A 13,064-nucleotide genomic window follows, 5' to 3' on the forward strand; every position below is an offset into this window, starting at 1 on the left:
TCGACAAGATTAACATTTGTAGCCTCATTAGGCTTACAGTCTGGTGAGGAAGATAGACATTAAACAAAGTGTGAAAAGTGAAGGAACAGCCTCTCAGAAGACAACTTCATTTACTCTATCCTAGTCCTTCAGGTGGGGTCACCTCCTGGTTGGCCCCAGATATCACCTACTACAGTAAACAATGGGAGGGGCTGCTGAGTAAGGGCTCTCATCTATACAGAGAAGGAAGACCCACTTTCCAAGCATAGATTCCCAGCCTCCCATGGATTGTATACCCCAAATCCTTCCAATAAAGTGATTTTCTGCTTGAATTTATCTAGTGTTAGTTTCTTTCATTTGTAACCTAGAACACTGACTGGTACAGCAACTATCTCAGACATCTGTGCACCAGAGAACAAGTCACCAAAAGGCAGTTCCAATCCCTCTTCTGGGCTGCGAGCAAACCTGAAACCTTCCTGATCTGTGCCTTCCATTCAGCACAGAGCAGGGCACACAGACTTCCTCAATGAAGTCTGGTTGGCTGAGTCACTCATTAAGTTCACAAATATCTGCCAGAAGCTGTTCTAGGTACTGAGCTTACAAAGCTAGCAAGAGCTAGTTGCTGCTTTACAGAGATGTCCCGCATGCACCTTAGACCCAATAGATCCAAAACTGAGGATGTTATCTTCCCCTCTAAACCCCTATATCAACTCACACCTTCCATCCCACGCTCCAAGCACACTGAACTGCTTGCACTTGTCTCTGCCCACTCCTTGGGATGCCAACAGTGAGTATTTTGGTGTTCTTAGACCACAGGGTGCGAGAGAAAGAGACAGACAGCAGGCAGTCAGGCTGCTGATTGCAGACAGGGACCAGACCTTGAATGCCAAGTAGAGCATTCTAGATGTATTGGCTGCTATCCAAGTTACTGTCCCTGGTCTAAATGGAATGACCGTCTAGTGTACCTTTTCCTCTTCCACCAAAGGTAATCTGCATAGAATATGACACAAAGGGCTTCTATGTTCATCCTCTTGGCCAGAGTTGCAGCTGCAAGCAATGTTCCCATTTTACAGATAAGCAAACAGAGGCTTCAGATGACCTGGCCCCACAGCTAGCAAGTAGCAGAGCACAGCTGGCAGAGCAGAGAAAGTTTCCAGACTCCAAATCCTCATTCTCTTTCCTCTCCTAGTACAATGTTTTGTGTGTGGTATGAGGGAGGCCAGCCCTGTCCTGGACCTGGGGAAAAATTCTCCTCCTTATGATCCACACCAGGGGCTAAGTCTGTTCTTCTTGCCTCTCGTCCTGGCACACTATCTTCTTAAATCCTCACAATAATCCTGCGAGATATTACCATCCCTTAGTTTTGTAGATGAAACGGAGGCTCAGAAAGGTTAAGTTTCAGGCTCCAAAGTCTGGAATCTTCACCACCTCGCTTCGCTGCGGTCCAGGTTTGGAACGCCGAGCTCAAGAAACAGGTCAACGGGTGAGGAAGCGCACGGCGGGGACCGGCCCCAGTTCAGGGCTGAGAGCCACCAGGTGGCGCGGTGGAGGTGCGGATGCCCCGCGGGCCCGACGCACCTGAACTGAGCCGGGCGAGCCCGGGGAAGTAGGCTCGCGGGACGAGGCGGGGAGTAGCCCTATTTCCCAGCTCAGAGTGGGCAAAGAGCGTGGAGTCAGTTCGGCCTGTTGGGGATGGCCCGGAACTCGCTAGAGTCACGCCCCTACCAGGCGACTGCCAGGCTGCATCAGCTTGCCGCCTGCCCTGCGCTCCCCGGGGTGCAATTCGTTTTGGGGGGCACAGGGAATAAAATAGAGCCGGAGAGAGCAGCCAGGAGGCGAGGGGCAGAGACTCCACCACCCCCACCTGTCGGCGGCAGGGAGGGGGCGGGGCGGGGGTGGGGCTTGTCCCATAGGGCCCGCCCCCGATCCCGGAGCCCTGGGCGCGCGATGAGATATAAGGCAGTCGGGAAACAATGCGCCTGCATCTCGCGCTCCCGCGCCGATCCCGGGAGCGTCCGGGTCGCCGTGCGCGAGCAAGGGAGGGAGCGCGCGTGAGGGAGGGCGCGCTCTTGGGTGCGGGCCGCGCGCTCGGTGGCGCGCATGTGCGTGTGTGCGGGCTACGGGGCTGCCCCGAGCCGGCCGGGAGCCGGTCCGCTCCAGGTGGCGGGCGGCCGGAGCGAGGTGAGGCTGTGGGCGGCCAGGGGCCGGGTGCGGGTCCGGGGGGCGGGCTGCAGGCTGCCTTCTGGGCACAGCGCGCCCCCGCTCGGCCGGCCAGGCCCTGGGAGCAGCGCTCCAGGCGGCGCTGGCAAAGTTTGCTTTGAACTCGCTCCCCGCAGCCCAGTTGCGCGCTGTGAGCCGCTTCCCTGGGCACGCTGACCCAGGATCTGGCTTCTCGGGACGCGAGGGCAGGGCGCGGGCTCCAAGCCGAGAGGTTGGGGAGGGACGAGAGCCTGGCAGCCGGCTGTGCTGGGGGACCCGGGGGCGCCCCCCTCCCTGGGCCTGCACCCCAGTCAGCATGTCCCCCTTCGCTCCCGCAGGGAGCAGACATGGACTTCGACTCGTACCAGCACTATTTCTACGACTATGACTGCGGGGAGGATTTCTACCGCTCCACGGCGCCCAGCGAGGACATCTGGAAGAAATTCGAGCTGGTGCCGTCGCCCCCCACGTCGCCGCCCTGGGGCTTGGTTCCCGGCGCCGGGGACCTGGTCCCTGGAATTGGTTCCCCGGAGCCGTGGCCCGGAGGGTGCGCTGGGGACGAGGTAGAATCCCGGGGTCACTCGAAAGCTTGGGGCAGGAATTACGCCTCCATCATCCGCCGTGACTGCATGTGGAGCGGCTTCTCCGCCCGGGAACGGCTGGAGAGAGCGGTGAGCGACCGGCTCGCCGCTGGCGCGCCCCGGGGGAACCCGCCCAAGACGTCCGCCGCCCCGGACTGCGCTCCCAGCCTCGAAGCCGGCAACCCGGCGCCCGCTGCCCCCTGTGTGCTGGGCGAGCCCAAGACCCAGGCCTGTTCGGGGTCCGAGAGCCCAAGTGACTCGGGTAAGGACCGCTCCGGGCCATCCAAGAAGGGGGCACACCATGGGTGGCCAAAGCTCTGCCGCTGTCTGAGGTCAGGCAATGGGTCTTCGCAAGCCCTTTGGCCACCTCCCCCTTTCTCCAGCTGAAGCTGCCGGTGTAGCCCCCAGCGGTGTCTGTCTGGCACGTGGGTGTGTTAGTAAACAGTTTGAAGAAGTGGCGTGGGAGCCAGCGTCCCTTTGATGATGATTGGAGCCCCAGGGGAGAAGGGAGACAGGGTGAGGCCCGGCGCTTAGGGAGGACAATACTGGGATTGGACTGGAGGGGATTTCTGTCCTCCGGAGGCTGGAAGAGGTCCCTGAAGGGTCACTCCAGGCTTGAAGTTTTTTGTTGCTCCCTCCTTCCCTGGGAAACCCACACTTCCCCAGGGAGAGAAGAAGCCAAGCGGCCTTTTGTGCAGCACCAAAGCCTTCATCCTTTTAAAAACCTAGTCTCCTGACTGCTTTATTTTAAAATGCCAATAATGCTCTCCCCTTGCACCTCCCACCCCTTTAGGTCTGGAGCCACACCATCACCCATGAGACACGTAGTGGAGAAATGAATGCTCTCCATTAACCGATGGAAAAACTCCCCAGTAACAGATGGAAAAACTGAGGCTTAGAAATGGGAAATCACTAGAAATGAACTCCAGCTTCCTGTCATCTAGCCAGCCTCTTTTGCCCAATCCTCCATCCCACCCAGGCACTTCTTCACTGATGTTGAGAGGGTCTTCAAGGTAGCTTACCTTTGGCCTGAGGTGGAAAGGTGTCCCTCTAGCTCCCTGCCACTTCATCTGAGGGCTTCAGCTGCTTCCTTGTATTCAACAAATGTTCACTAGTGCCTTCTTTGTGCCAAGCTCTGGACTAGGTTCTGGAGTCATAAATATGGAACTCCAGGCTCCCCTCCAAGATCCTTGAATGCAAGTATAAACCTCACTGAGGGCAGACTTCAACATCCTGTGCCACCAGACTGTGTTGTTCTTAGCCTAACCTCTTCTTAGACCTCCGTACGTACCCCTGAGAAATACTGGAGAGGGTGCTTTTGTGGGATGCAGATTGAAGCTAGCATCAGGTTGATCAGGACAGAGGAAACTCACTGTAGCTTTCAGGAATAACTTTTACATGACCATTTCAAGGGAACTGGGGAATGGGGTATGGAAGTTATCATACACTTGAGGGGAAAAATAAGGATAACAAGAAAAAATTAAAAGTCACTATTTTTGGTCCACTGTGTTAAAGTCATTTTTAACCTGCTTGCTTTCCCCACCAAGAGCTTGTGTTTGCTTAATGGCTAGAATGGGAATTTTTGAGCTCAAGAAACCAAAAAGAGGTATCTCTACAAAGGCCGTTGGAATGGTAGAGTGGAAAGAGCATTGTTTTGAAAGTCTGGAGATCTTAGTTTAAGATCCAGAATGTTACAAAGGTGATTGTGGACTTGGCTGATCTGGGTCTCAGTTTCTCACTTTGCACATGAGGGGGTTGGACTTGGTTGTCCAGCTGAGGACATTTTCTTGTCTGGGTAGAGTTAGACACAACTCTCTTAAAAGGAGAATGGTGCCTTACATTATTTCTTCCTTAAGCAAACCCTTCCCCAGTCATGAGGTTTAACACTGAAATATTAAAGCTTTGGGATGTGGGGAAGCCTCCTAAATCATTTTCTGACCTGCCCTTTAACCTGAACCTGTTAGCAAGCTCCTGGTTCACTCACAGGCCACATGGCCCAGAACAAAATGCAACAGATTGCAAACAATGAGGAGGGGTGGGGAGAGTGACTGATGGCAAAGCTCAGCCAATAGGGGCTAGGGGCTGGGTAAAACAGCATTCCAAACAAAGCTTAGCCAGCCAATCACAGGCCTTGGGGCCAGGAGGGCTGAATGGTCAGGTTTTATTAATGGAGAAATAATGCGATTGTCCACACAATGGAAGCCTTCTTGACAAAGGGGCTCAAGCATCCTGATATGCAAAGGAGGCTGAGAACTGAGCTCTTCTGTTGTCACGCTGAAATGCATTAAGGTGGCCTTCTGTGTGGGCTCTGCAAAACATGTGGAGCAGGAAGGTTTTCCCCTGATTGCTCCTCTCCTGGTTGGGGCAACCTAAGAGACCTTTGAGTCAGGTAATGATGGGGGCATGTCCAGGTGTCTCCAGGTCCCTGGTGTTTCGGCCCTCGTCTCGGGACATTTTCCTGCTGCTCAGTTCCTGCCTCTGCACAGGTAGCTTGGAAAGGATTGCTTGTACCTTTGTGAAGTTCCTGCAGCTTTTGCCAACCTGCAATTTACAAATCCAACCCTCTTCTGGTCTGGGGAAGGGGGTGGGGCAGGTGAACTATAAATGATGGATGACTTTAGAAACCCATTGAACCCAGGAGCAAAATGCTCCTAAGGGAAACCCATTCCGTCTTCCTCTGTGGGTGAGGAGGGATGGGTTGTAGCCCTCCCTTCCCTGAATCTTCTGCTGAAAGGGATGGCAGAATAGAGAGGTGAGGGAATAATAGGATTTATAACTTGTGAAAAGTAACAATTCCCCAAGTGCAGGCTGTGCTGGGCACGAACAAAGGGCAGCTCTGCCCACAGACCCCTCATTTACAATTCTGATTGGGCATGAAAGAGCCCGACTGGGGAAGATCTTTATAGCTAAACTTTGTCCCAGGCCGATAGCTCTTTCTCTCCATCCTCTCCGTGGGGGAGGGGAGAGTGTGCAGACTGGGGGCTGTTGGCTTGGGTCTGCCTTTTGTTCTTATCTAAGCCTTGCTGTGCAAAAGGAAATTGGAGAATATTGTCCTTCTTGCTTATTTCCCTTCCTTTCCTTCACACTGCCCTTACCCCATTACAAATGAATCAGCTGTCTTTCTCCTCCCTTCAGTTTGTTTATATCTGAATTGGGAAGATGTCACCTCCTTTCCCAAGACCCAGCATATGGTCTGTGTGTTTCTCATGGAGTATGTTTCTTCTCTTGATCTCTCTTGGACAGAGGGTGAAGAAATAGACGTTGTAACAGTGGACAAGAGACAGTCCCTGGGCGTACGGAAGCCAGTCACTATCACGGTACGAGCAGACCCTTTGGACCCCTGCATGAAACACTTCCACATCTCCATCCATCAGCAACAGCACAACTATGCTGCCCGTTTTCCTCCAGAAAGCTGCTCCCAAGGAGGGGCTTCAGAGAGCGGTCCCCAAGAAGAGGCTCTGGAGAGAGATGCTCCAGAGGAAAAGGAAGATGAGGCAGATGAAGAGATTGTGAGCCCCCCACCTGTAGAAAGCGAGGCTCCCCAGTCCTTCCACCCCAAACCTGTCAGTTCTGACACCGAGGATGTGACCAAGAGGAAGAACCACAACTTCCTGGAGCGCAAAAGGCGGAATGACCTCCGTTCGAGGTTCTTGGCCCTGAGGGACCAGGTACCCACCCTAGCCAGCTGCTCCAAGGCCCCCAAAGTAGTGATCTTGAGTAAGGCCTTGGAATACTTGCAAGCCCTGGTGGGAGCGGAGAAGAGGATGGCTACAGAGAAAAGGCAGCTCCGGTGCCGTCAGCAGCAACTGCAGAAAAGAATTGCATACCTCAGTGGCTACTAACTGACCAAAAAGCCTGACTGCTCTGTCTTATAAAGACTCGAGTTTATTTTTTAACCTTTCCTCTCCCCTTTAGTAATTTGCACATTTTGGTTACGGTGGGACAGTCTGGACAGTAGATCCCAGAATGCATTGCAGCCGGTGCACACACAATAAAGGCTTGCATTCTTGGAAACCTTGAAACCCGGCTCTCCCTCTTCCCTGGCTCATGGGAGCACTGTGTCTTCTCTGGCGCCTTTGCTTCTCAGGCAGTCAGCTGACTGAGGAGCCTTGGGGTCTGCCTAGCTCACTAGCTCCGAAGAAAAGCCTGACAGATGCTATGCAACAGGTGGTGAACGTTGTCGGGGGGCTCCAGCCTGCATGAAATCTCACACTCTGGATGAGCTCTAGGCTGGGAAAGGATGCTCCCGCTGGTGTCTCTGGGGTGATGCTAGGACATCTGGGCCTGGACGCTCTCCCTGAGGCTCCTTTTTCCAGGAGACACATGAGCTGTCTCGGGTGAAGACAAGCTCACAGACTCGATCAACATGGACCATTACCTCACTGTCAGACACTTTACAGTAGCTGAGTTGGAAACCTTTAATATATATCTTACGATGTTAGATGACACCCCTCCTCCCACTCACAATGCTGCGACCTTGTGAACATTTAAAGAGCTTGGCCTCTCGATTTTGTCTCAAAGCCCTCTGGGCCCTTTCCTCTAAAGGAGAGACCATTCTGTCCTCACAAGGGGCTTTTTTGTTCCCTTCTGCCTTTGTTATACAATGGGCCCTACAGCACCTCTTTCCCACAGGTCAGAAATATTTCCCCAAAACACATGGAAATGGGTCCTAGCCTGCAGCCTGAGGAAGCCTCGGAGTCCTGGCTGTGAACTTGTCCCCTGCCCAGGTGTTTTCCATCCCGGAATCTTTTCTCAAGGCTGATGTCAGGCACCTGGGGAGGGAGACCTGTACCACTTCCTCTTTCCCACCTCATCTCAGTCCCTGACTGATAAGGTTGAAGTTCTACCAGAACCGTGCAAACCTGTCCTCATGCAACTCCAAGGAGCTTGCTGGCTCTGCAGCCACCTTTGGGCCCCCTGCCAGCCTGACATGAGTCAGATCCCTTTCCAGAATCTGGACCTTACTGAAGTTCTTACTGAGAGAGCTGCTGGGACTCACCTAGTGCTCCGGAAGGTGGACTAGCTTTCTGGTGGGTTTTAGACAAGCTTTCGGTAGCTCTGCTCAGCAGACCATGTTGGATTTTGCCCCAGCTGGACTCAGCACCTCCAAGTGGATTCCAGGTGCAGCCTCCAGTCTTGGAAAGGCACCCAACCCAACAGGTGTCATGTGAGCAACCTCAGGGCAACCTAAGCCTGGCCTGGAAGAAGAACTGGCCCCTTCAGAACTCTGTCCAGGGCAGCAGGTGCCTGCTGGCTGTGGGTTTGAAAGGCGGGGAGGGGAGGATGGTTGAGCAGTATTCGTGGCTCTGGAAAGCCAGCTGCTACTTCCAAACCTATTATGCACGATAGTCTGTTTCTGAGGTTGCTTCCTGGCCTCAGAGAACTCCAGTGAAGTTTGGGAAAAGTTGTTCTACCTTCTGCAGCATGGTTTTCAGGAGCCAAATGACTTCTGGAACTGTCTTTAGAAAATAAGGTGGATGACGGTTACTGATGTCTCACCTGAATAGCTTGTGTTTTATAAGCTGCTGTTGGGTATTATGCTGGGAGCAGTCTTTTTTCTTTTTAATACTGTATTTTTGTATGCCTTTTGCAAAGTGGTGTTGTTTTTGTACGAGAAAAAAAACTCTTGGGCAAGTCTCCTGTTGCAAGAGTCTGATTTATTTTGAAAGGCAAGTTTACCTGAAATTTTGTATTTCATTGTGATTATCGATTGCCTGATTTTAAAATGTTGCCTTCTGGGACATCTTCTAATAAAAGATTTCTCAAATATGTCAGAGTGGGGGCAGCTTATGCCAACCGAACCCCCTTGAACCAAGGAAAACTATTTCGGAGTGGCCACAAGTGATCCAGAGGGTTGCATTTCTCTAACCATGTTGCTAACCTGGTCATTCCACTTTGGGTTCCTGGAATGCCATTTCAGACATGTCTGAACAATGTAGGCTCAGTACTTGGTGAACACAAAATTCTCTTGTGAATTGCAAAGAGTGCTGAATTTGTACTTTAGAAGCTGGAAATCCCGGTTCCACCACTTACTTATTCTGTGCCTTTTCGCTTTACCTTTCTGAGCCCTGGTGTCCTTATCTGTAAAATGGGGATAAATGCTACTTCACAGGGGTTTGGCAGGTATTAAATGAAGTAATAGACTTTAAACTGCTTTCTAAACCATAAAGCCTTATATTCTCCAGGGTGATACTGTGCTTACTGTAGAGGTATGATGACTCTTTGCAGGATGTCTTTTTAAAAATCCTCAGAGAATTTGTGATGTAATGTGATTTTTTTCTTCCTCAATTAAGCGGAGAAAATCAAGTTTCCTTTTCTCTCCCATAGTTCTCATAAACTTGCCGTAGATGCAAAAGGGGAGAATTTAATGATAGCTGTTCCTGATGGAGCACTGCCTATGTCTAAGTACTTTGCTCACTGCTGCATATAACGCCACACCAAACATGGGCTGGGGCTGCAGAAGAGGAAACTGAGGTTCTAAGAGGGAAACAAAACTGCCCGAAGTCACATGGCTAGTAAGTAAATAAGTTGGGATTTGAAACCAGCTTTGCCAGAGGTCTTATCCACTTTATAGTAATGATCAGCTGGTTTTGTTAGCATGGGGTATGTGGAGGAGGACAACATGGAACTCCATCACCTAACTGCTTGCTGGAACCATCTCTCCTTGGAGCCACTGCCCCTACCACTTACTGGGAGGAAGAGGAGCGAATGTTCCATGACCAGCTACTCTCCTGCATTTGTGGGCTGGGTGGGTTAGTCTTGCCCCAAAGAGGCCCTTTCTGGGACTGTGAAAGGAAAATGGTTGCTGTTCAGAAAGGCCAGGAGCATCGTGGTGGGAGAAGGCCACTTGGCCTCAGCTAATCCTGCCTTAGAGCTGAGACCTGGGTCAGTGTTGCCTGCCTGCACTGCTATGGAGCTTGAGATGAGTCCAAAAGCGACTATAAATTCCTCATATTTATAAAGTGACCCTCATCACAACCTGGTAAGTAAGCAAAATCTACCATATGGTACTGGAGCCCAGAGAAGTTTCTTGCTCAAGGTTGCATAATAAAATCAGAATTCCAAACCCAGTCTCCTGTCAGGTAAACTTTCCACTCGGCCCCCACTGCTCCTATCTCACCAAGCCCAGTTCATAAGTAGCTGATAAAAACAGACTTGGATTACTGAGATTCTTTTCTTAAAACTCCATTTCCGTCTTTTAGTTCCAGTCATTCTGTCCCCAGTATACAGTATTCTTCCTTCTTTTTTGAAGCCACTTGTCAAGAGACTAATTTGTAGGACTTCTCTCCTTGAAAGAATTCACAGGCCCTCGATAAAATAGTATGGACCCCTAGGTGCAGGCACGAATGCTAGTTGTGTTACATATCTTCATTCTCACAATAACCTGGAGAACAGGGTAGTGTCAGCCCCGTTCCACAGATGAGCAAACTGAAGCTCAGAGACATTTAAGTCACTTGTCTAAACCCACACGGCTAGTACCAGCTGCCTGGCTCCAAGCTTCAGCTCCTTTGAGTCCGACACTGCTCTGAGAAAGGAGTGGGAATAAAGCCATCTCCTGGGGGGGAAGAGAGGGTGTTTGTGGAATGTGAAGCATTTTAAGCTCCTTCCTAGCTTATTTCTACTGACTCCTACCTCTATCTTTGTCTGAAAATAGCCAAGAGTTTATTCCTGGATTTTGGAGAAATTAGGCTTGCTTCTGAATGGTACACCTAAGGGACTATGTGCCCAACTTGGGGATGGGGGCATAGACAATAAGGGGCAGCTGAGAAGCCACATTTGGTGTAGAAAAGAAAGGTCATCTTCTCTGTTAGACAAGAAAAGGCTAAAGCATGTACCTAACTCCTGCCCCTATGGGCACCTATTTTGGGGGACTGAGACAGGTTGAACTATTTTAGATGTGCTGAATTTGTCTAAAGTGCCCCTGGGGTCAGGAGATTCCAGAATACTTACTTTAGAAGGAGAAGGGGGGCATGGGGATGCCTTTGCTGATCTGGAAGGTGATAGGAGAGAGAGAGAGAGGTTCCTTTCTAAGGATAAGATAACTAGTTGGGAGATGATTGATGACTGGGTGCCTGGGGAGGAGTAAAGGGGAGGTGTCAAAATGTGTCAGCTCAAGTTCCGTTGGGGTGTGGGGGGTGTGGGCGTTTCTACTTTAAGCCCAGTGGGCAGCTCTTGTTAATGTCTTTATTTAGAACTGCTGCCAAAGGGATCGACTGTATTAATGCTACTATTCCTCTGGCAAGGAAATGTAAATATGTTCTTAAAGTCTCTAATCAGGTGAGTTGTTAAACAATTAGACTCAGTGCCAGGGGTCCAGTAGGAGCCCACGAAGTGCTGGATCACCTGTAAACTTGAGAGGAGCAGTGTGGCTAAGTGGTCTCCCACACCAAGTAGATCTCAGCTTCAAATCTGGCTCTGCCTTTTCCAGCTGTATAACTTTGGGCAAATTATTAACCTCCCAGCCCCAGTTTCCTCATCTGCAAAACAGGTATAAATAATAGCACCTGCTTCACTGGGTTATTGTGAGCAGCATGTAAGTGCTCAGTAAATGATTATTTAAACCATTTAACAAGCCACACCTAGAATACAGGTTAGTCTTATTCAAAAGGTGGTAGAAGGGATTGGTAAAATAAGAAATCTTCCCAGAAGGAGTGCTTAAAGTAATCTGGAGTGCACAAATTGATGCCTCACGAGGCAGTCAATCATCAGGCGAGGAGTAGCCAGGGTTTTGGGAGACTGAGATAGGCAGAGGAGGAAAGGAGAGCAAAGACCTGAGCCTCCAACTGGTCCACAGCATCCCATGACCCATGGCAGGCAGGAGCTCTGAGTCTGTGTTGCTTTGCACCTATGGGCCCTCCATTTGTCCTTACTGGGCGCTGTGGTGCCTTCAAACAGCTGGAGTCAAGTGACCCCATTCAGTCATTAAACACTTGAATGACTATTTTGTTCAGGCAGTGATTCTCAAACCTGAATGTGTCTTCAAATCTACCACCCCCAAGACCCTGACGCAGTAGTCCAGGGCTAGGAAACTACATTGCTGACAAGCAAGGAGGAAGGTGAATCCTGAGGTGACACTTAGAAAAACATTAGAATAAAGGGTTGGAGCCAGGTCCTGCAGAGATACAAAAATATTCTCAGAAGGTGGTAGATGGCATAGTATAGTGGTTAAGAAGAGGAACTTGAGGTTATTCTCTGTGTGATGTTGGGCAAATCACTCAACCTCCCTGAGTCTAGAAGTTTCCTTCTTGAAAATAGATATATCTGCAGCCAATTAAGCTGACCATGTCCTTTTCCCCATGGGGGTCTGGTATGCAGTGGCTGCAAACAGCAGCCTCCCTGGCAGTGTATGCAGCCTGTTGCTTGTATGGGTTTCCCTAAGGGACCTTGGAGACAGCCCTTTCCAGTGGACATTTCATGTCGGATGCTATCCCCAACCTAGGCTCCAAACCAGTTCGCGGGGTGCCTTTGGAAAGCCTCAAGGCACAGTGGCTAGGGTCCACGTTGGCCAAGTCATCATGTCCATCCGCACCAAGCTGCAGAACAAGGAGCATGTGATTGAAGCCCTATGCAGGGCCAAGTTCAAGTTCCCTGGCCACCACAAGATCCACATCTTGAAGAAGTGGGCCTTTACTAAGTTTAATGCAGATGAATTTGAAGACAGGGTGGCTGAAAAGCAGCTCATCCCAGATGGCTGTGGAGTTAAATACATCCCTAATCATGGCCCCCTGGACAAATGGCGAGCCCTGCACTCATGAGAGCCTCAGCACTGCCCTCTTCTTACTCATGCCCATCAATAAATCCTACTTACTGTCAAAAAAAAAAAAAAAAAGGGGGCTGGCCCCGTGGCCGAGTGGTTAAGTTCGCGCGCTCCGCTGCAAGCGGCCCAGTGTTTCGTTGGTTCGAATCCTGGGTGCGCACATGGCACTGCTCATCAAACCACGCTGAGGCAGCGTCCCACATGCCACAACTAGAAGGACCCACAACCAAGAATATACAACTATGTACTGGGGGGCTTTGGGGAGAAAAAGGAAAAAATAAAATCTTTAAAAAAAAAAAAAGAAAAGAAAATGGATATAATATTAATACCTACCTCATAGGACTGTTGTGAAGATTAAACAAGTTATTATGTGTAAACTGCTTAGATAGTAATGAAAGGAAGTGCCTGCCACATAGTGAGAACAATGATATATGACGCTATGGTTCCCTAGCGTGCATACAGGATCACAAAATAAGGCAATATGTGTCTCCGACAAAGACTACAAGCCTCAGAAGGGGAAGAGAACCCTTTCTTTGGAGTCATCAAGA

At 50.5% G+C, this 13,064-nt stretch overlaps 1 protein-coding gene and 1 non-coding gene across 2 annotated transcripts; both read left to right on the forward strand.

Annotated features, from left to right (window-relative positions):
* The first annotated feature begins 1,973 nt into the window (after positions 1 to 1,973).
* Positions 1,974 to 8,528, forward strand: MYCL (MYCL proto-oncogene, bHLH transcription factor). Its single transcript, XM_046662719.1, has 3 exons — positions 1,974 to 2,160; positions 2,517 to 3,021; positions 6,003 to 8,528. Exons 1-3 carry the CDS (start codon positions 2,080 to 2,082, stop codon positions 6,599 to 6,601), a joined length of 1,185 nt encoding a protein of 394 aa, XP_046518675.1. The 5' UTR covers positions 1,974 to 2,079; the 3' UTR covers positions 6,602 to 8,528.
* Positions 8,529 to 12,020: 3,492 nt separating this feature from the next.
* On the forward strand, positions 12,021 to 12,155 carry LOC124240528 (small nucleolar RNA SNORA70). The gene has a single exon (XR_006888917.1). It is a non-coding gene; the product is annotated as a small nucleolar RNA SNORA70 (small nucleolar RNA).
* The last annotated feature ends 909 nt before the right edge of the window (positions 12,156 to 13,064 follow it).

This window comes from Equus quagga, chromosome 5, assembly GCF_021613505.1.
Source record: "Equus quagga isolate Etosha38 chromosome 5, UCLA_HA_Equagga_1.0, whole genome shotgun sequence".
Lineage (NCBI taxonomy): Eukaryota > Metazoa > Chordata > Mammalia > Perissodactyla > Equidae > Equus > Equus quagga.

Bases quoted from the DNA above. Each gene is read 5' to 3' on its own strand.
- MYCL (XM_046662719.1), top strand. From the start codon at position 2,080: ATGTGCGTGTGTGCGGGCTACGGGGCTGCCCCGAGCCGGCCGGGAGCC. The intron at 2,161-2,516 runs GTGAGGCTGTGG...TCGCTCCCGCAG, and splicing joins TGGCGGGCGGCCGGAGCGAG to GGAGCAGACATGGACTTCGA. The intron at 3,022-6,002 runs GTAAGGACCGCT...TCTCTTGGACAG, and splicing joins CGAGAGCCCAAGTGACTCGG to AGGGTGAAGAAATAGACGTT.